Source organism: Athene noctua, chromosome 31, assembly GCF_965140245.1.
Source record: "Athene noctua chromosome 31, bAthNoc1.hap1.1, whole genome shotgun sequence".
Lineage (NCBI taxonomy): Eukaryota > Metazoa > Chordata > Aves > Strigiformes > Strigidae > Athene > Athene noctua.
In genome coordinates this window covers 2176630-2197749 of record NC_134067.1, presented here as the reverse complement: position 1 = coordinate 2197749, position 21120 = coordinate 2176630, and the positions used below count along the sequence as shown (strand labels likewise).

Sequence of the window (21120 nt, the reverse complement as noted above, 5' to 3'; positions counted from 1 at the left end):
CCTCGGGCACGTCGTCTGCCAGCGCTGGGCACTGCAGGGGATCTGCGGGCGAGGCGCTGCTGCACCCCCGGGGGCTCCTGCCGGGAACGTGCTGCGCCGCCGCCTCTGCCCCGGGAGCAGCTGAACAGCAGGCGGGTCCCCGCTGCCCGCGCAGCCTCTGCCCCGCTCCGCCGGGACACTCCTCCAGCCAAGAGGGCAGGAGGGGATCAGTAAGTACCCCATATAAATAATATTTATATTGTTATAAAGGAATAGATAAATACCCTGAAGAAATACCCAATAAATTATTTTGTTTCAAGAAATCCCGTGGCCGTGAGCGTCTGGGCAGCACGGTGTCGGGGAATGTCAGCCCTTGGCTCCAGCTCCGCTCTGGAACAAACAGATGAAGCTGCTTGTTGAATTTATGTTTGCAGCTTGGCATGTCCCTGTGTCCCCATCCTGGTCGATGCTGTTGATGTACCAGTGGAGGCCCTTGGTGGCTTTGATTGTCAGCCCAGTGTGGTGCCCTTCTGTGGGTGTGGGGGGACACAGGTGACAACAGGCTCCCCACATCTGAGGGGAGGGTGTGTGGGGGGCATTTGGAGGTGTCCTGGAAGGGCTGGGGGTGCAGGGATAGGGGGTTGGCATTGGTGGGACACCCCCAAGACCCCTGCAGGTGATGGTGGCGACAGCCGCCGGCAACGCTAGGGTGGCCAGAAGACGGCGAAACCAGGGCCGGGCCAGCAGCTGGGGTGCACGCCAGCCCCAAAGGGACTTGGAGGCGCTTGTTAGTAGCCTCATCATGAAAGAAGGAAAATAAAACGATGAAAACCGCATCAGAAGTCTCAGTCTCTCCTTACACGCAGTGCGGCTGGCATTGCTGTCGTCGCCCCACGTGATGCTTTCTCCTCCTCCCCCTGGTGCTGGGCTCACCTTCCCCCTCGTGAGTCTGCTGCAACTTCCACGCTGTCTACCACAGCTTGTCCCGAAGCCCTGATTTATCCGTCAGAGAGTGTATTTCTCAGAGGCTCTTCCAGAGATGAGACTGGTTGATCTGTTGCCATCTCCAGACATCCCGTGAGCGTACAGACTCAGTTCTTTCTACAGAGAGATGGACATCTTCCTAGTCCTCCAGAAACAGGTCTTTAGCATTTTTCAAACATTAGAAATAGTGGTCGGATACTTGAAATGGAGCTGTTGTTGCACAGGCCAGCCATAATTCTGGTAAGAAATGGTTCTGGGCCCTGGTTGCCTACTCGCGGGCAGACCCAAGGCAGGCGGGCGCTCTCTGCCTCGGCTGGAGGACTATTTCCCTGAAGCGCCGCCCCTCCGTCCTCTTCCCAGCTTGCCTCGCCTGCAGTTCGGACGTGCAGAGGGCCGGGCTGTGTTGCAGCAGGGCAGCTGGGGCACAGCCTGAGCTGGGGCTGGGCGCTGGGCCTGGAAACAGGCCCAGGTGCTCGGTCTTGCAGAAACCTGCTCCACAGGCGAAGATCGGCTGCTGGTGGAGAAACACCAAGATGGCATCACCGCCTTTTCCCGTGGCACCTCTGCCCTGTCCCGGGAGTCCCGCACTGTGGCCCCTCCTCACATGCAACAAAAGCTTTTTCTCCAATGAATACATTTTGCACGAGCGCACCTCAATGATGGTAATAGCAGAGCACTTGTGCTAAAACTGCTTTTCTTATAAATTCCCATTGTCCCTTCTAGATGCTTTGAACAACTGCTTGGGCTTTTATTATTTATATTTTTGCTTTCCTCTAATTCTCAAACAGAGTTGTAAGTAGCCTCAGGACTTATGACTTCATTGTGTCATCAATCAGTGTTACACGGTACAGCCAAACAAAAGTCTTAATCCATATCCATGGGTGGTGAGCAGCAGCACAGGGACTATATAGCACAAATGAGAAGAGGAAAATTTAAGGAGCCAAGCGATCGACATTATGCCCAGCAATTGATAAGCCAATGTAATGAATGCTTCTAACCCATGGTTATGACACACTGACCCGATCTGCCGTTATCTCGACCCTTTGAGCCCCACGCTGGGCCCCAAAAAGGACTCTCGTGGTTTGAACTCGGTCAGAGCCAACCACCATGCAGCCGGTCGCTTCCCTCCCCCTGTTGGGGGAATGGGGGAAGAGAGTGGAGGGACACAAGGAAAACTCGTAATTTGAGATTAAAAAAAAAAACACTTTAGTGATTGTAGCAAACCAAAATAACAACAAGGGAAAGTACAAATGGGTAATGCACACGGCGACTGCTCACCACCCACCGACCAACAGCCCGCTCCCAGCCAGCGATCCCGACAGAATGAAGATCCGTGGGGCTGTGCTCCCTTCCAGCTGGAGAAAATTAACTCTATCCCAGCTGAAACCAGGAAACTCTTGTAGCAGATTAAAGCTACGCTGGGAGTGTGGGAAAGAACTGGACACAGGCGAGCCAACGCTTCAGGTGACCGCAAAGGAGAGATGGGGCAGTCTGGAGTGTTTCTGTCGGGATCAAAGCAGAAGGTCCGGGGTCCGTGCCGGGGTGTGTGCACCCTGGGGTGAGCCGGGGGGTACAGGAAGGTCCTGACAGGACATGATGGGGGCCTGGGGGCACCCCGAGAGGAGCCATGGCCCCGTGGTGAGCTGGGTCCCTCCCCGCCCCCGCAGTAAAACCCCTGCCCCACCCGGCCTTTGTGACATCACTCTGTGTCACCCCCGGCACCGTATCTGAGCAGCGCAGCCCCGCAGTGTCTGACAAAACGGGGAAGGGACAGGGCAGGAGCGCAGTGAGGACACTCCTGAGCACAGCCCACGTCTTTTGCCCTCGCTCCCTACAGCTGAACACCCCGCACTGTCCCTCAACCATTTTTGAGGATGGCAGAGAGACCCCCCAGCAGCCCCAGGGTGGTTTGGGAGGAGGTGGGGGCCCCCCAGGAGAGCAGCTCTGCGCCGGAGCCCTGCGAGGTGTCCCTGGTCCAGCCGCTGCGGATCGGTGAGTGAGGGGGCTGACGCCAGGACCCTGTTTACCCCGTTTCAAGCGCTTTTCACCCTTTTGGAGGCTGTTTGGCCAAGATGGCTGTTGTCTTACTGACTCTTCCGTGTTTCCGTGTAGATGAGACGCTGCCAGAGGAGATTCCAGAGGCAGCGGGATGGGATCCTCAGAGCGCCTGGTTGCTCTCTTTACTCGAGAGCAGCGACATGGGAACGGTAACAAGCTCTCGCCTTGCCGGGACCCTTGTCCGTGGCATCGGCTTGTGCGAGCAAAGGGACCCAGAGGTGGTCGAGCTGCTCAGCCAAGCTCAGCGTGACACATCTTCCCCCTGTCCTTCCTCCTGCAGGTGTTTGGCAAATACCTCCAGCCTTCTCAGAATATGGGCGTTCTCCTCGCAGCCATCGAGGCCTTGCCGGCAGACGATGTCCAGGACAGGCAGATGGCAAGTGACGTCGTGAACATGGCCTTGAGGGACCCCGCGTCCTGGCTGATGGATGTAAGTGCCCCGTGGTTGGACTGTCCTTCCGTGTCAAGACGTGTCAAGTCTTGTTCTTCCCTCCTGCCCTAACCTGGCTCTCTCGGGCACCCAAAGCCATGTCAAGGCAGCAGGGAGGGGTGGGAACGGCAGCACCATCCTTACCCGCGTCCCCTCCAGGTGCCAAAAATTATGAGATACATCCACAAAAATGTGGAGCACATCTGCACGGAGCCAGCCCGGAACAGCCTGGACTCGCTGCTGCTGCTGCTGACAGAGTGGAGCCCCAGGGAGGTGGTCAGGAGCCTTCTGAGCATCTCTCCAACGTGTGACAGGTACCGGCCCCGACAGCCTTGAGGGCTCGTTCCCCACCGGGAGAGTGGCCCAGAGACTCTCTGGCTGCCAGACCACGGAAAACTGCGTGATATCCCCGAGGAGCAGGGCTCTCCATCCCACCACGCTTCCCCCTTCAGCCAGAGGCAGCCCAAGTGGAGCCCCTGCCCCCTGGGAACAGAACCTCACCCCCCTCGGCCTCCGCGGGCACCCTGAAATGAGGGGGTGGGCAGGGCCGGGGTCCGGAGGAGCTGAGGCAGCTCTGCTGAGCGAGTTGGCTCTGGCTCCGCAGGGCGGCCGTGGCCGTGTGGGAGGTGCTGGTCTCCGAGCGCTGGGCTCTGCGGAGAGTCGTGTCGGAGCTGGTTGATGTGCTGCAGGACCGGCGGCTGCGCAGGGTGTTCAGGTTCGCTGCGGAGGATGCCTGCATCTACCCCTTGGCTGTGAGTGACCCATGCCCGGCCCTAGCGCTCTGCCTGCCTTCCTCCTCCTCCTCCCAGACCCGCGTGCCACATGCTTGGGCCCACCCGATGCTGGTTTGGCCCCACCAAGCCTGTCCCGCCACAGGCAGTGCTCTGCCTTCCCCCCTGCCTGCATCCCCCTGCCCAGCTCTGGCCCTGGGACAGAGACGTGGGGACTCGGAGGTGGCTTCAAGCAGACACTTGCCAGGGGCTGTGTCGGCGTGTGGCAGGGAGCCCTGCAGCTCTGCTGGTCTCTCACCGTTGTCTCCATTTTAGCTGCTGGCCAGCGCTGACCTGGACGACAAGGAGTTTGCTGCCCTCTACAAAGCCCAGAGGTTCCTGAGGCGTCCCAGCCTGGCGATGCTCTCGCTGGTTCTCACGAGCCTCGTGACACTCTCAAAAACACCCAAAATGGTGAGCGGGGGGTCGGCAAGGGAAGCCAAGTTTGTAGCCAGGGCCAGGGGGACGCGTTGGCTTGGCCCCGGCCGGGAGGATGCGGGGTGACGGCTCCAAGCACCCTCCCTGCTCTGGAGGGGGCTGGGGGGTGCCTGGGTGGGGTCTTTCACCGCTTCACAAAAAGCTGACGGGTGTGTTCCATACAGGCCAGGAAAATGCTGGTAATGCTGCCCGACATCATAGAGAACCTGCTGGCAGCCAACTCCAATGTCAGGATGAAGGCCCTGATGCTCTTCATCAACGTGATTCAGCACATGACGAGGGAAGAGGCTGACCTCATCGCTCTGAGACTGGCGGAGAAGCTCCTGCTCCTCTTCGATGATGTAAGGCGGGGGCCGGAGCTGAGGCGATGGGTGAAGGACCTTCAGCCCAGCCCTGCAGGCAGCATTTGGGCAGGGGTGTCCCCCTGGCTCCTCTTGCGTGGCCTTTCGGGGCTCTTCCCACTCTCCTCCTGTGGCCTTTCCAGGCTCTTCCCCTCCCCGCTCCTCTTCCGTGGCCTTTCAGGGCTCCGGGGCCGTTGAGCCGCAGCCGCAGGTCTGGCCGACGGCTCCTGGTTCAGGATCTGGCCCCGGAGCAGCTCCTCTCCCCCGGCCACGCTAACGCCCCTGCTCCCCGTGGGCGAGGAGCGGCTGGTGCTGAGCTGCCTCTGTCCTCCTCCCTGCCAGGAGTGCAGCCGGGTGCGGGAGCTCTCCATCCGCCTCTTCAAAGACGTGATGAAGACCACGGTGGGGAGAAACATCAAAAAAATGGTGAAGAAAGTGCAGGGTGTGCTGCTCCAACTGTTCTTCCACACCAACGAGAAGGTGGAGAGCGTGGCCAAGGTGCGGTGATCAGTGACTGGTGTCACGGGGAAGGGTGTGCTGACACCACGGGGGTGGCCTGGGCGTGAGGGACAATGGGAATGTGTGTCACCGCAGGGTCCCGCTGCGCTGGTCCCACCTCCACCGGCCTTCCCGCTGCTGCAGAGCTGGAGGGGGAGGTGGGGACCCCCCCCAGCCCAGAGGGAGGCTCCCTGCAGCGCCAGCACAAGCAGGGCCCGAGAACTGGGCACAGACATTTCCCTGCTCAGCAGCGGCCCGTGGCCACCAAGCACACGAGTCCCCACGGGCTTTGTGTGCTTTGAGCCGCCATCCCTGTCTCCCAGGGCTGTGCCAGGCCCAGAGCAGGAGGATGCCAGGTCTCCTCCCCGGGCTCTGGTGCCATCTCCCAGCCTCTGCTTCTCCGCAGGCTTCCTGGGACACCCTCAGCGCCTGTGGAAAGTTCCTGGGCTGGAGGAGGCTCAGCTTCCTGGCTGAGACAGAGCAGAAACACCAGATCAGAGAGTTCTTGGTGAGGACAACCCCCAAACCCCCTGGCCGGGCTGGACGGGGGCTGCAGCTGTGCCGTGGCGGGGAGGGGCTCTGCATCGCCGCCCTGCCCCAGCCCCGCTGCTCCAGCTGCAGCCTCCTTCCCTGCCCTCCAGCACGCAGCCCCCAGGGGCTCTTCTCCAGGAGACCCCGACCCAGCTGGGCCCTGGCAGCGGGACGGAGGGGTCTCGGCACCCCCAGCCCCCTCTGCCTGCGGCTCTCTCTGCCCCTCAGCCCCACGGGGCTCCTGGCTGGGAGACAGGAGTCACTGGGAGGGAGCGGGGGTGCTGGCGGGAGGGACTGGTCCGGACGGCTGCGGAGGGTGCGTACCAGCCCCGTGCCCTTGTGCTCCCTCAGATAACACAGAAGAGGAACAGTGTGGACGAGTATCTGCTCCAGAGCCTGCCCTACTTGAAGGACCCTGAGGCCACCGTGCGAGAGGAGGCCGTCAGGTTCATCGGTGAGTCCCTGGGGACCCATTTCTGGCTGCCCGGCCCCAGTTCCCACTGGTGGGCTCGCTGGGGGTCTTGCTGGGTCCCACTGCCCCCTTGCTGGGGCACAGCCCTGCCCAGGGGGAGCAGAGCTCTGACATTACCTCTGTGCCCCAGGTCTTGCTGCGCGGCACCGGCGGATCCTCAGGCGAGAGAAGCTGTGGGAGTTCTGCCACAGTGGTGAGTAGGGGCAGTGCTGTGCTGGCGGGGGCTGGTGGGGCAGGGGACAAAGCCTGGCCTCCTGGGGTCTCTGCGGGCAGGGGGGGTTCACCTCTGCTCTCTTTCCTTCTCTTGCAGCCCTCCAGTCCTTGGGGAATGACGCTGAATTCTCGATCAGGTCCCTGGCAGCTCAGACCGTCCTCATCCTGACAGCTATAAAGCAGAAGCCAAGGTCAAGTTGGAGATGCTGCACCTGATGAGCCTTGGAGTGGTGCCATTCTCGGGGAAACGGCGTACTTCAATAAATCTTTTTTTTAAACCAAGCTGGAACAACAAGCCCAGTCTCATGGTGTCCTTCCCACGGGGACCCCCCACAAACAGTGTCGCTCTGCCACTGCCCCCAAGGCTGCACACCCGCACCCAGGGTGTCCTGTGAGACCACAAAGCCCTGAGAGGAGGAGGAGGAAGGAGGGAAGCTTTAGCCCATCCTGCCCCTCCTGAGGCATCTCAGGGCACAAAAAGGCACCCGTGCGCCAAGCTGGCACGTCACCCTTTGTTCCAGCACCAAAATCCCCTGCTGTACTGGGGAGCTGGGCTGGCTTTGAGTGGGCACCGGTCGGTTGGTGGTCAGCAGTTGGTTTCATTGCCATCACTTGTTCTTCTTAGTTTTCTCTCTGCTAATTTTTCCTTGTCATGACAATTTATTATTATTATTGTTATTTTAGTCCAGTTATTAAACGGTTCTTATCTCCACCCACCACTTTTCTCACTTTTCCCTTTCCAATTCTCTTCCCCCCATCCTGCTGGGGGGGGGGAAGGTGCTTAGTTGCCAACTGGGGTTCAGCCACAACACCAAGGGACAATTTTGCCTTCTCGAAAAAAAAAAAGAAATCACTTTAGATACCAGCAGTAGCGTTCCCTTACTGGGTGCAAGACAGCAATAGAGAATTAATAGAATCGGAGACTCAGAATAATTCTGGTTGGAAAAAACCTTTAAGGTCACCGAGTCCAGCGAGCCCACCACTGAACCGTGTCCTGAGCGCCACGTCTACACGTCTTTCAAATACCCCCAGGGCTGGGGATGCCACCACCTCCCTGGGCAGCCGGTCCTGGTGCCCGACAGCCCTCACGGTGAAGAAAGGGTCCAGCCTTGGGACGGGGCAGCGCCTACAAGTGCCCCCAGAACTACATCCCCAAGCACCTGCTGCTCGCGCCCCCGAGCCCACCCCTCGGGCACGTCGTCTGCCAGCGCTGGGCACTGCAGGGGATCTGCGGGCGAGGCGCTGCTGCACCCCCGGGGGCTCCTGCCGGGAACGTGCTGCGCCGCCGCCTCTGCCCCGGGAGCAGCTGAACAGCAGGCGGGTCCCCGCTGCCCGCGCAGCCTCTGCCCCGCTCCGCCGGGACACTCCTCCAGCCAAGAGGGCAGGAGGGGATCAGTAAGTACCCCATATAAATAATATTTATATTGTTATAAAGGAATAGATAAATACCCTGAAGAAATACCCAATAAATTATTTTGTTTCAAGAAATCCCGTGGCCGTGAGCGTCTGGGCAGCACGGTGTCGGGGAATGTCAGCCCTTGGCTCCAGCTCCGCTCTGGAACAAACAGATGAAGCTGCTTGTTGAATTTATGTTTGCAGTGGTTGTGCTTCACAGGTTTAGTGCCTCCTCCGCTTCTCTCTCCTCTGGTGTTCCCCACATTCCCTCCTCCCTGCCTCCTTTCTCACAGCCCCGGCCACCTCTGTCCCTGCTCCAAAGGCCACCACTGAAATCAGCTGTTCCCTCCCTGGGTCGGGCTTTTCCTGGCTGAGGTCAACCCACCACAGGCGGGTCTCCTCCTCTGGGAAAGAGCACAGAAGGCACAAAGGAAAGTAATTCTATTAGTAACGGCAGAGTAGTGGCAGGCAAGGATCTCTGGAGTTCATTGATATGCTGAAAATGTGTCTTTGTCCCCAAATGAATATTAATGTGTTGTGTGTGGCGATTCGTGTCCGTACAGGGACTGATGAGAAGGTTTCTCCATCTCTTGGGCACCTGCTTAAGCTCCATCTTAAGTAAGCGGAGGCTGTTGCAGGTGTGGCGCTGCCCCCAGCATCTGGGAGGAGGGGGGTTTGGTAAACACCACCACCCCCCCACCCCCCAATTGCCAAATCCCCCCAATTGGCAAATCCCCAAGCCCCAGCTACTCCCTGAGGGCAAGTACCACCACGGGCTGGAGCCGGCAGCAAATGGGGAGCCGGAGCAGGGTGAAGGGTCACGGCCGGGGGGACACCGGCACTGGGGGGGTCAGTGGGAGCGGGGAGGGGCCCTGGGAGCTGGAGAGAGAGAGAGGCAGGTAACTGGGAGCTGCTGATTTTAATGGAGCTGGTCCCACCCTGGGTCCACCCCAACCCCGGCCCTCCCCTGGGCGGGGGGGGTTTGGGGGTTGGGGGGGGGGTGTCAAAGGGTTGGATAATGGTGGGGCTTGTGCAAATGGGTGGGGCAAGGCTGGGGCTTGTGTAAAGGCTTGTGTGAGCTTTGGGGCTGGGGAAAGGCTCGTGCAACGTTTGGGACTTGTACAAATGTGTGTGCAAAGGCCTGTGCAAAGTTTGGAGCTTGTGCAAAGGCCTGTGCGATGCTCAGGCTTGTACAAACGCATGTGGCCACATCTGGTGATGGTGCAAATGCTAGTGCAACGCCCCATTTGCACAGTTGCAGAGCCCTGGTGCGTGTGTTTAAAACTGTGAGTTTTAAAATTGTTTGGGTAACACTGTGCTCTTGGTCAGCACTTCCACTGATGAGAACTGTGAGAGGAGAAAGGGAAAAACACTGTGTTTGAAGAGCAAAAACTGTGAACATGCCAGATCAGCTGACGTATATTTTTTTGTTGTTTATTTGTCACAAATATGGGAGGTACAGTCAGGTAAACCAGAAAAGGCATCAGCTGGAGTGGAAGAGGAGACAACTGGGTGTATGTCAGTTAACAGCAGTACTTCTAACCAGTTACCCTTACCCTTTTTCTCTTATCATTATTTTCTCTTTGTAATAAACTCTCAGCTTGGCAGGTGCCTTTCCAGACCATGACCTTATTTTTTGTAGGAAGAAGGAGACAGTATCGTCTGTGATGCTTTTTTCTTAAACACCCTTGCCCAACCTTTATATAACTAAAACTACATGCAAATAAAAGCCGTTATCACAGTTGTCTATCTAAATGAACCTTTCATGAAAGATTCTGTCAGATTTCTCCCTGTCACGTGTGAAGTGTGGATCCAGACAGCTCGGGAATGCGGGGCTGTTGGGATGGAGCCATGCCCGCTGTGCCCTGCCCAGGCAGTCCCCGCTGGTTCCAATTTTTGGAGCAGGTGGGAAGAGTTCAAATGGCCAGGGCTGGTTTGCTGCCCTGTGTGGAGGAGCTGGCAGGAGGGCTGGGACTGGCAGAGACAGCCCTGTGCCTAACTGAGAGACGTCTCCAAGGTGTCAGGGTGCCCTGGTGTGCAGGGATTGGCAGGATGATGCTGAGTGAGCAGTGTCACTCTGTGTCACTCTGTGTGTGTGTGTGTCCCCCAGGCACCTTCATGACGAGCGGCTGCAGGATCCTGACCAAGGGAAAGTTGAACTCCAGCCTCGACGAGCTGCAGGTGACACCCCAGGGACCCCCAAAACTTGGGGGACATCCCCCCAACCCCCCCGGGACATGAAAAAACAGGAGATACCCTCCCACCCCCCTTGGGACCACCAACCCACCCCACCCCCCCTAGACCTACAAAATCGGGGGGGACCCAAAAAACCCCTCAAGGCCCAAGAAGTTGGGGGGACCCCCTCAAGCTCCCTGTGATACCTCCGAAAGCCCCTCCAAAATAAAGGGAACCCCCATCAACCCCCTGAGACTATCAAAACCTCCCCAGGAACCCCCAAAATTGGGGGGACCCACCCTTAACCCCCCTGAGACTCTCAGTTCCCACCTTGGGACCCACCCCCATTCCTACTTTCCCCTGCAGGGGTCTGGAGGAATTCCCAATGATGTCGCCCCTCCTTCTGAACCCCCAATTCCCCCATTGAGAACCCCAAAGCCCTCCTCCATATCCCTACTGTCCCCTGAAGAATCTCTGGGGGGGTCCCAGCGCTGTCACTCCCCCCCACACACACACCAGTTTTCCCCACACCCATATGCCTGCTGTCGCCACCATCACCTGCAGGGGTCTTGGGGGTGTCCCACCAATGCCAACCCCCTATCCCTGCACCCCCAGCCCTTCCAGGACACCTCCAAATGCCCCCCACACACCCTCCCCTCAGATGTGGGGAGCCTGTTGTCACCTGTGTCCCCCCACACCCACAGAAGGGCACCACACTGGGCTGACAATCAAAGCCACCAAGGGCCTCCACTGGTACATCAACAGCATCGACCAGGATGGGGACACAGGGACATGCCAAGCTGCAAACATAAATTCAACAAGCAGCTTCATCTGTTTGTTCCAGAGCGGAGCTGGAGCCAAGGGCTGACATTCCCCGACACCGTGCTGCCCAGACGCTCACGGCCACGGGATTTCTTGAAACAAAATAATTTATTGGGTATTTCTTCAGGGTATTTATCTATTCCTTTATAACAATATAAATATTATTTATATGGGGTACTTACTGATCCCCTCCTGCCCTCTTGGCTGGAGGAGTGTCCCGGCGGAGCGGGGCAGAGGCTGCGCGGGCAGCGGGGACCCGCCTGCTGTTCAGCTGCTCCCGGGGCAGAGGCGGCGGCGCAGCACGTTCCCGGCAGGAGCCCCCGGGGGTGCAGCAGCGCCTCGCCCGCAGATCCCCTGCAGTGCCCAGCGCTGGCAGACGACGTGCCCGAGGGGTGGGCTCGGGGGCGCGAGCAGCAGGTGCTTGGGGATGTTGTTCTGGGGGCACTTGTAGGCGCTGCCCCGTCCCAAGGCTGGACCCTTTCTTCACCGTGAGGGCTGTCGGGCACCAGGACCGGCTGCCCAGGGAGGTGGTGGCATCCCCAGCCCTGGGGGTATTTGAAAGACGTGTAGACGTGGCGCTCAGGACGCGGTTCAGTGGTGGGCTCGCTGGACTCGGTGACCTTAAAGGTTTTTTCCAACCAGAATTATTCTGAGTCTCCGATTCTATTAATTCTCTATTGCTGTCTTGCACCCAGTAAGGGAACGCTACTGCTGGTATCTAAAGTGATTTCTTTTTTTTTTTCGAGAAGGCAAAATTGTCCCTTGGTGTTGTGGCTGAACCCCAGTTGGCAACTAAGCACCTTCCCCCCCCCCAGCAGGATGGGGGGAAGAGAATTGGAAAGGGAAAAGTGAGAAAAGTGGTGGGTGGAGATAAGAACCGTTTAATAACTGGACTAAAATAACAATAATAATAATAAATTGTCATGACAAGGAAAAATTAGCAGAGAGAAAACTAAGAAGAACAAGTGATGGCAATGAAACCAACTGCTGACCACCAACCGACCGGTGCCCACTCAAAGCCAGCCCAGCTCCCCAGTACAGCAGGGGATTTTGGTGCTGGAACAAAGGGTGACGTGCCAGCTTGGCGCACGGGTGCCTTTTTGTGCCCTGAGATGCCTCAGGAGGGGCAGGATGGGCTAAAGCTTCCCTCCTTCCTCCTCCTCCTCTCAGGGCTTTGTGGTCTCACAGGACACCCTGGGTGCGGGTGTGCAGCCTTGGGGGCAGTGGCAGAGCGACACTGTTTGTGGGGGGTCCCCGTGGGAAGGACACCATGAGACTGGGCTTGTTGTTCCAGCTTGGTTTAAAAAAAAGATTTATTGAAGTACGCCGTTTCCCCGAGAATGGCACCACTCCAAGGCTCATCAGGTGCAGCATCTCCAACTTGACCTTGGCTTCTGCTTTATAGCTGTCAGGATGAGGACGGTCTGAGCTGCCAGGGACCTGATCGAGAATTCAGCGTCATTCCCCAAGGACTGGAGGGCTGCAAGAGAAGGAAAGAGAGCAGAGGTGAACCCCCCCTGCCCGCAGAGACCCCAGGAGGCCAGGCTTTGTCCCCTGCCCCACCAGCCCCCGCCAGCACAGCACTGCCCCTACTCACCACTGTGGCAGAACTCCCACAGCTTCTCTCGCCTGAGGATCCGCCGGTGCCGCGCAGCAAGACCTGGGGCACAGAGGTAATGTCAGAGCTCTGCTCCCCCTGGGCAGGGCTGTGCCCCAGCAAGGGGGCAGTGGGACCCAGCAAGACCCCCAGCGAGCCCACCAGTGGGAACTGGGGCCGGGCAGCCAGAAATGGGTCCCCAGGGACTCACCGATGAACCTGACGGCCTCCTCTCGCACGGTGGCCTCAGGGTCCTTCAAGTAGGGCAGGCTCTGGAGCAGATACTCGTCCACACTGTTCCTCTTCTGTGTTATCTGAGGGAGCACAAGGGCACGGGGCTGGTACGCACCCTCCGCAGCCGTCCGGACCAGTCCCTCCCGCCAGCACCCCCGCTCCCTCCCAGTGACTCCTGTCTCCCAGCCAGGAGCCCCGTGGGGCTGAGGGGCAGAGAGAGCCGCAGGCAGAGGGGGCTGGGGGTGCCGAGACCCCTCCGTCCCGCTGCCAGGGCCCAGCTGGGTCGGGGTCTCCTGGAGAAGAGCCCCTGGGGGCTGCGTGCTGGAGGGCAGGGAAGGAGGCTGCAGCTGGAGCAGCGGGGCTGGGGCAGGGCGGCGATGCAGAGCCCCTCCCCGCCACGGCACAGCTGCAGCCCCCGTCCAGCCCGGCCAGGGGGTTTGGGGGTTGTCCTCACCAAGAACTCTCTGATCTGGTGTTTCTGCTCTGTCTCAGCCAGGAAGCTGAGCCTCCTCCAGCCCAGGAACTTTCCACAGGCGCTGAGGGTGTCCCAGGAAGCCTGCGGAGAAGCAGAGGCTGGGAGATGGCACCAGAGCCCGGGGAGGAGACCTGGCATCCTCCTGCTCTGGGCCTGGCACAGCCCTGGGAGACAGGGATGGCGGCTCAAAGCACACAAAGCCCGTGGGGACTCGTGTGCTTGGTGGCCACGGGCCGCTGCTGAGCAGGGAAATGTCTGTGCCCAGTTCTCGGGCCCTGCTTGTGCTGGCGCTGCAGGGAGCCTCCCTCTGGGCTGGGGGGGGTCCCCACCTCCCCCTCCAGCTCTGCAGCAGCGGGAAGGCCGGTGGAGGTGGGACCAGCGCAGCGGGACCCTGCGGTGACACACATTCCCATTGTCCCTCACGCCCAGGCCACCCCCGTGGTGTCAGCACACCCTTCCCCGTGACACCAGTCACTGATCACCGCACCTTGGCCACGCTCTCCACCTTCTCGTTGGTGTGGAAGAACAGTTGGAGCAGCACACCCTGCACTTTCTTCACCATTTTTTTGATGTTTCTCCCCACCGTGGTCTTCATCACGTCTTTGAAGAGGCGGATGGAGAGCTCCCGCACCCGGCTGCACTCCTGGCAGGGAGGAGGACAGAGGCAGCTCAGCACCAGCCGCTCCTCGCCCACGGGGAGCAGGGGCGTTAGCGTGGCCGGGGGAGAGGAGCTGCTCCGGGGCCAGATCCTGAACCAGGAGCCGTCGGCCAGACCTGCGGCTGCGGCTCAACGGCCCCGGAGCCCTGAAAGGCCACGGAAGAGGAGCGGGGAGGGGAAGAGCCTGGAAAGGCCACAGGAGGAGAGTGGGAAGAGCCCCGAAAGGCCACGCAAGAGGAGCCAGGGGGACACCCCTGCCCAAATGCTGCCTGCAGGGCTGGGCTGAAGGTCCTTCACCCATCGCCTCAGCTCCGGCCCCCGCCTTACATCATCGAAGAGGAGCAGGAGCTTCTCCGCCAGTCTCAGAGCGATGAGGTCAGCCTCTTCCCTCGTCATGTGCTGAATCACGTTGATGAAGAGCATCAGGGCCTTCATCCTGACATTGGAGTTGGCTGCCAGCAGGTTCTCTATGATGTCGGGCAGCATTACCAGCATTTTCCTGGCCTGTATGGAACACACCCGTCAGCTTTTTGTGAAGCGGTGAAAGACCCCACCCAGGCACCCCCCAGCCCCCTCCAGAGCAGGGAGGGTGCTTGGAGCCGTCACCCCGCATCCTCCCGGCCGGGGCCAAGCCAACGCGTCCCCCTGGCCCTGGCTACAAACTTGGCTTCCCTTGCCGACCCCCCGCTCACCATTTTGGGTGTTTTTGAGAGTGTCACGAGGCTCGTGAGAACCAGCGAGAGCATCGCCAGGCTGGGACGCCTCAGGAACCTCTGGGCTTTGTAGAGGGCAGCAAACTCCTTGTCGTCCAGGTCAGCGCTGGCCAGCAGCTAAAATGGAGACAACGGTGAGAGACCAGCAGAGCTGCAGGGCTCCCTGCCACACGCCGACACAGCCCCTGGCAAGTGTCTGCTTGAAGCCACCTCCGAGTCCCCACGTCTCTGTCCCAGGGCCAGAGCTGGGCAGGGGGATGCAGGCAGGGGGGAAGGCAGAGCACTGCCTGTGGCGGGACAGGCTTGGTGGGGCCAAACCAGCATCGGGTGGGCCCAAGCATGTGGCACGCGGGTCTGGGAGGAGGAGGAGGAAGGCAGGCAGAGCGCTAGGGCCGGGCATGGGTCACTCACAGCCAAGGGGTAGATGCAGGCATCCTCCGCAGCGAACCTGAACACCCTGCGCAGCCGCCGGTCCTGCAGCACATCAACCAGCTCCGACACGACTCTCCGCAGAGCCCAGCGCTCGGAGACCAGCACCTCCCACACGGCCACGGCCGCCCTGCGGAGCCAGAGCCAACTCGCTCAGCAGAGCTGCCTCAGCTCCTCCGGACCCCGGCCCTGCCCACCCCCTCATTTCAGGGTGCCCGCGGAGGCCGAGGGGGGTGAGGTTCTGTTCCCAGGGGGCAGGGGCTCCACTTGGGCTGCCTCTGGCTGAAGGGGGAAGCGTGGTGGGATGGAGAGCCCTGCTCCTCGGGGATATCACGCAGTTTTCCGTGGTCTGGCAGCCAGAGAGTCTCTGGGCCACTCTCCCGGTGGGGAACGAGCCCTCAAGGCTGTCGGGGCCGGTACCTGTCACACGTTGGAGAGATGCTCAGAAGGCTCCTGACCACCTCCCTGGGGCTCCACTCTGTCAGCAGCAGCAGCAGCGAGTCCAGGCTGTTCCGGGCTGGCTCCGTGCAGATGTGCTCCACATTTTTGTGGATGTATCTCATAATTTTTGGCACCTGGAGGGGACGCGGGTAAGGATGGTGCTGCCGTTCCCACCCCTCCCTGCTGCCTTGACATGGCTTTGGGTGCCCGAGAGAGCCAGGTTAGGGCAGGAGGGAAGAACAAGACTTGACACGTCTTGACACGGAAGGACAGTCCAACCACGGGGCACTTACATCCATCAGCCAGGACGCGGGGTCCCTCAAGGCCATGTTCACGACGTCACTTGCCATCTGCCTGTCCTGGACATCGTCTGCCGGCAAGGCCTCGATGGCTGCGAGGAGAACGCCCATATTCTGAGAAGGCTGGAGGTATTTGCCAAACACCTGCAGGAGGAAGGACAGGGGGAAGATGTGTCACGCTGAGCTTGGCTGAGCAGCTCGACCACCTCTGGGTCCCTTTGCTCGCACAAGCCGATGCCACGGACAAGGGTCCCGGCAAGGCGAGAGCTTGTTACCGTTCCCATGTCGCTGCTCTCGAGTAAAGAGAGCAACCAGGCGCTCTGAGGATCCCATCCCGCTGCCTCTGGAATCTCCTCTGGCAGCGTCTCATCTACACGGAAACACGGAAGAGTCAGTAAGACAACAGCCATCTTGGCCAAACAGCCTCCAAAAGGGTGAAAAGCGCTTGAAACGGGGTAAACAGGGTCCTGGCGTCAGCCCCCTCACTCACCGATCCGCAGCGGCTGGACCAGGGACACCTCGCAGGGCTCCGGCGCAGAGCTGCTCTCCTGGGGGGCCCCCACCTCCTCCCAAACCACCCTGGGGCTGCTGGGGGGTCTCTCTGCCATCCTCAAAAATGGTTGAGGGACAGTGCGGGGTGTTCAGCTGTAGGGAGCGAGGGCAAAAGACGTGGGCTGTGCTCAGGAGTGTCCTCACTGCGCTCCTGCCCTGTCCCTTCCCCGTTTTGTCAGACACTGCGGGGCTGCGCTGCTCAGATACGGTGCCGGGGGTGACACAGAGTGATGTCACAAAGGCCGGGTGGGGCAGGGGTTTTACTGCGGGGGCGGGGAGGGACCCAGCTCACCACGGGGCCATGGCTCCTCTCGGGGTGCCCCCAGGCCCCCATCATGTCCTGTCAGGACCTTCCTGTACCCCCCGGCTCACCCCAGGGTGCACACACCCCGGCACGGACCCCGGACCTTCTGCTTTGATCCCGACAGAAACACTCCAGACTGCCCCATCTCTCCTTTGCGGTCACCTGAAGCGTTGGCTCGCCTGTGTCCAGTTCTTTCCCACACTCCCAGCGTAGCTTTAATCTGCTACAAGAGTTTCCTGGTTTCAGCTGGGATAGAGTTAATTTTCTCCAGCTGGAAGGGAGCACAGCCCCACGGATCTTCATTCTGTCGGGATCGCTGGCTGGGAGCGGGCTGTTGGTCGGTGGGTGGTGAGCAGTCGCCGTGTGCATTACCCATTTGTACTTTCCCTTGTTGTTATTTTGGTTTGCTACAATCACTAAAGTGTTTTTTTTTTAATCTCAAATTACGAGTTTTCCTTGTGTCCCTCCACTCTCTTCCCCCATTCCCCCAACAGGGGGAGGGAAGCGACCGGCTGCATGGTGGTTGGCTCTGACCGAGTTCAAACCACGAGAGTCCTTTTTGGGGCCCAGCGTGGGGCTCAAAGGGTCGAGATAACGGCAGATCGGGTCAGTGTGTCATAACCATGGGTTAGAAGCATTCATTACATTGGCTTATCAATTGCTGGGCATAATGTCGATCGCTTGGCTCCTTAAATTTTCCTCTTCTCATTTGTGCTATATAGTCCCTGTGCTGCTGCTCACCACCCATGGATATGGATTAAGACTTTTGTTTGGCTGTACCGTGTAACACTGATTGATGACACAATGAAGTCATAAGTCCTGAGGCTACTTACAACTCTGTTTGAGAATTAGAGGAAAGCAAAAATATAAATAATAAAAGCCCAAGCAGTTGTTCAAAGCATCTAGAAGGGACAATGGGAATTTATAAGAAAAGCAGTTTTAGCACAAGTGCTCTGCTATTACCATCATTGAGGTGCGCTCGTGCAAAATGTATTCATTGGAGAAAAAGCTTTTGTTGCATGTGAGGAGGGGCCACAGTGCGGGACTCCCGGGACAGGGCAGAGGTGCCACGGGAAAAGGCGGTGATGCCATCTTGGTGTTTCTCCACCAGCAGCCGATCTTCGCCTGTGGAGCAGGTTTCTGCAAGACCGAGCACCTGGGCCTGTTTCCAGGCCCAGCGCCCAGCCCCAGCTCAGGCTGTGCCCCAGCTGCCCTGCTGCAACACAGCCCGGCCCTCTGCACGTCCGAACTGCAGGCGAGGCAAGCTGGGAAGAGGACGGAGGGGCGGCGCTTCAGGGAAATAGTCCTCCAGCCGAGGCAGAGAGCGCCCGCCTGCCTTGGGTCTGCCCGCGAGTAGGCAACCAGGGCCCAGAACCATTTCTTACCAGAATTATGGCTGGCCTGTGCAACAACAGCTCCATTTCAAGTATCCGACCACTATTTCTAATGTTTGAAAAATGCTAAAGACCTGTTTCTGGAGGACTAGGAAGATGTCCATCTCTCTGTAGAAAGAACTGAGTCTGTACGCTCACGGGATGTCTGGAGATGGCAACAGATCAACCAGTCTCATCTCTGGAAGAGCCTCTGAGAAATACACTCTCTGACGGATAAATCAGGGCTTCGGGACAAGCTGTGGTAGACAGCGTGGAAGTTGCAGCAGACTCACGAGGGGGAAGGTGAGCCCAGCACCAGGGGGAGGAGGAGAAAGCATCACGTGGGGCGACGACAGCAATGCCAGCCGCACTGCGTGTAAGGAGAGACTGAGACTTCTGATGCGGTTTTCATCGTTTTATTTTCCTTCTTTCATGATGAGGCTACTAACAAGCGCCTCCAAGTCCCTTTGGGGCTGGCGTGCACCCCAGCTGCTGGCCCGGCCCTGGTTTCGCCGTCTTCTGGCCACCCTAGCGTTGCCGGCGGCTGTCGCCACCATCACCTGCAGGGGTCTTGGGGGTGTCCCACCAATGCCAACCCCCTATCCCTGCACCCCCAGCCCTTCCAGGACACCTCCAAATGCCCCCCACACACCCTCCCCTCAGATGTGGGGAGCCTGTTGTCACCTGTGTCCCCCCACACCCACAGAAGGGCACCACACTGGGCTGACAATCAAAGCCACCAAGGGCCTCCACTGGTACATCAACAGCATCGACCAGGATGGGGACACAGGGACATGCCAAGCTGCAAACATAAATTCAACAAGCAGCTTCATCTGTTTGTTCCAGAGCGGAGCTGGAGCCAAGGGCTGACATTCCCCGACACCGTGCTGCCCAGACGCTCACGGCCACGGGATTTCTTGAAACAAAATAATTTATTGGGTATTTCTTCAGGGTATTTATCTATTCCTTTATAACAATATAAATATTATTTATATGGGGTACTTACTGATCCCCTCCTGCCCTCTTGGCTGGAGGAGTGTCCCGGCGGAGCGGGGCAGAGGCTGCGCGGGCAGCGGGGACCCGCCTGCTGTTCAGCTGCTCCCGGGGCAGAGGCGGCGGCGCAGCACGTTCCCGGCAGGAGCCCCCGGGGGTGCAGCAGCGCCTCGCCCGCAGATCCCCTGCAGTGCCCAGCGCTGGCAGACGACGTGCCCGAGGGGTGGGCTCGGGGGCGCGAGCAGCAGGTGCTTGGGGATGTTGTTCTGGGGGCACTTGTAGGCGCTGCCCCGTCCCAAGGCTGGACCCTTTCTTCACCGTGAGGGCTGTCGGGCACCAGGACCGGCTGCCCAGGGAGGTGGTGGCATCCCCAGCCCTGGGGGTATTTGAAAGACGTGTAGACGTGGCGCTCAGGACGCGGTTCAGTGGTGGGCTCGCTGGACTCGGTGACCTTAAAGGTTTTTTCCAACCAGAATTATTCTGAGTCTCCGATTCTATTAATTCTCTATTGCTGTCTTGCACCCAGTAAGGGAACGCTACTGCTGGTATCTAAAGTGATTTCTTTTTTTTTTTCGAGAAGGCAAAATTGTCCCTTGGTGTTGTGGCTGAACCCCAGTTGGCAACTAAGCACCTTCCCCCCCCCCAGCAGGATGGGGGGAAGAGAATTGGAAAGGGAAAAGTGAGAAAAGTGGTGGGTGGAGATAAGAACCGTTTAATAACTGGACTAAAATAACAATAATAATAATAAATTGTCATGACAAGGAAAAATTAGCAGAGAGAAAACTAAGAAGAACAAGTGATGGCAATGAAACCAACTGCTGACCACCAACCGACCGGTGCCCACTCAAAGCCAGCCCAGCTCCCCAGTACAGCAGGGGATTTTGGTGCTGGAACAAAGGGTGACGTGCCAGCTTGGCGCACGGGTGCCTTTTTGTGCCCTGAGATGCCTCAGGAGGGGCAGGATGGGCTAAAGCTTCCCTCCTTCCTCCTCCTCCTCTCAGGGCTTTGTGGTCTCACAGGACACCCTGGGTGCGGGTGTGCAGCCTTGGGGGCAGTGGCAGAGCGACACTGTTTGTGGGGGGTCCCCGTGGGAAGGACACCATGAGACTGGGCTTGTTGTTCCAGCTTGGTTTAAAAAAAAGATTTATTGAAGTACGCCGTTTCCCCGAGAATGGCACCACTCCAAGGCTCATCAGGTGCAGCATCTCCAACTTGACCTTGGCTTCTGCTTTATAGCTGTCAGGATGAGGACGGTCTGAGCTGCCAGGGACCTGATCGAGAATTCAGCGTCATTCCCCAAGGACTGGAGGGCTGCAAGAGAAGGAAAGAGAGCAGAGGTGAACCCCCCCTGCCCGCAGAGACCCCAGGAGGCCAGGCTTTGTCCCCTGCCCCACCAGCCCCCGCCAGCACAGCACTGCCCCTACTCACCACTGTGGCAGAACTCCCACAGCTTCTCTCGCCTGAGGATCCGCCGGTGCCGCGCAGCAAGACCTGGGGCACAGAGGTAATGTCAGAGCTCTGCTCCCCCTGGGCAGGGCTGTGCCCCAGCAAGGGGGCAGTGGGACCCAGCAAGACCCCCAGCGAGCCCACCAGTGGGAACTGGGGCCGGGCAGCCAGAAATGGGTCCCCAGGGACTCACCGATGAACCTGACGGCCTCCTCTCGCACGGTGGCCTCAGGGTCCTTCAAGTAGGGCAGGCTCTGGAGCAGATACTCGTCCACACTGTTCCTCTTCTGTGTTATCTGAGGGAGCACAAGGGCACGGGGCTGGTACGCACCCTCCGCAGCCGTCCGGACCAGTCCCTCCCGCCAGCACCCCCGCTCCCTCCCAGTGACTCCTGTCTCCCAGCCAGGAGCCCCGTGGGGCTGAGGGGCAGAGAGAGCCGCAGGCAGAGGGGGCTGGGGGTGCCGAGACCCCTCCGTCCCGCTGCCAGGGCCCAGCTGGGT

General features: G+C 59.2%; 3 protein-coding genes across 9 annotated transcripts in view; 1 reads left to right on the top strand and 2 right to left on the bottom strand.

The window, feature by feature from the left end:
- Positions 1-718: 718 nt before the first annotated feature.
- Positions 719-7385, top strand: LOC141972223 (uncharacterized). Of its 3 annotated transcripts, XM_074930081.1 has the most exons (13): positions 1596-1625; positions 2801-2955; positions 3076-3170; positions 3302-3451; positions 3611-3765; positions 4056-4203; positions 4498-4635; positions 4824-5000; positions 5343-5498; positions 5905-6006; positions 6381-6483; positions 6632-6694; positions 6812-7385. In XM_074930081.1, exons 2-13 carry the CDS (start codon positions 2838-2840, stop codon positions 6928-6930), a joined length of 1524 nt encoding a protein of 507 aa, XP_074786182.1. In that variant the 5' UTR covers positions 1596-1625; positions 2801-2837; the 3' UTR covers positions 6931-7385. The 3 variants fall into 3 exon arrangements, with proteins under 3 accessions (XP_074786183.1, XP_074786182.1, XP_074786184.1); XM_074930082.1 differs by lacking the exons at positions 1596-1625; positions 2801-2955 and adding an exon at positions 719-1203; XM_074930083.1 differs by lacking the exons at positions 1596-1625; positions 2801-2955 and adding an exon at positions 2130-2427.
- A 4627-nt stretch (positions 7386-12012) lies between these two features.
- LOC141972221 (uncharacterized) lies at positions 12013-18678 on the bottom strand. 3 transcript variants are annotated; one of them, XM_074930076.1, is made up of 13 exons: positions 17772-17801; positions 16443-16597; positions 16228-16322; positions 15947-16096; positions 15633-15787; positions 15195-15342; positions 14763-14900; positions 14398-14574; positions 13900-14055; positions 13392-13493; positions 12915-13017; positions 12704-12766; positions 12013-12586 (listed from the first exon to the last, which is right to left on the bottom strand). In XM_074930076.1, exons 2-13 carry the CDS (start codon positions 16558-16560, stop codon positions 12468-12470), a joined length of 1524 nt encoding a protein of 507 aa, XP_074786177.1. In that variant the 5' UTR covers positions 16561-16597; positions 17772-17801; the 3' UTR covers positions 12013-12467. The 3 variants fall into 3 exon arrangements, with proteins under 3 accessions (XP_074786177.1, XP_074786178.1, XP_074786180.1); XM_074930077.1 differs by lacking the exon at positions 16443-16597 and having other exon boundaries at positions 16971-18678; XM_074930079.1 differs by lacking the exons at positions 16443-16597; positions 17772-17801 and adding an exon at positions 18194-18678.
- A 1233-nt stretch (positions 18679-19911) lies between these two features.
- Positions 19912-21120, bottom strand: part of LOC141972145 (uncharacterized) — a 53822-nt gene continuing 52613 nt past the window's right edge. For all 3 annotated transcript variants that reach the window (XM_074929962.1, XM_074929963.1, XM_074929961.1), the window contains 3 exons: positions 20814-20916; positions 20603-20665; positions 19912-20485 (listed from right to left, as the gene is read on the bottom strand). In XM_074929962.1, the coding sequence (XP_074786063.1) occupies positions 20367-20485; positions 20603-20665; positions 20814-20916 (285 nt within the window). In that variant the 3' untranslated portion in view covers positions 19912-20366. The remainder of the gene's footprint in view (positions 20486-20602; positions 20666-20813; positions 20917-21120) is intronic.

Bases quoted from the DNA above. Each gene is read 5' to 3' on its own strand.
- LOC141972223 (XM_074930081.1), top strand. From the start codon at position 2,838: ATGGCAGAGAGACCCCCCAGCAGCCCCAGGGTGGTTTGGGAGGAGGTG. The intron at 3,171-3,301 runs GTAACAAGCTCT...TTCCTCCTGCAG, and splicing joins AGAGCAGCGACATGGGAACG to GTGTTTGGCAAATACCTCCA. The intron at 4,636-4,823 runs GTGAGCGGGGGG...TGTTCCATACAG, and splicing joins TCTCAAAAACACCCAAAATG to GCCAGGAAAATGCTGGTAAT.
- LOC141972221 (XM_074930076.1), bottom strand. From the start codon at position 16,560: ATGGCAGAGAGACCCCCCAGCAGCCCCAGGGTGGTTTGGGAGGAGGTG. The intron at 16,323-16,442 runs GTGAGTGAGGGG...GTTTCCGTGTAG, and splicing joins GGTCCAGCCGCTGCGGATCG to ATGAGACGCTGCCAGAGGAG. The intron at 14,056-14,397 runs GTAAGGCGGGGG...CCTCCCTGCCAG, and splicing joins TCCTGCTCCTCTTCGATGAT to GAGTGCAGCCGGGTGCGGGA.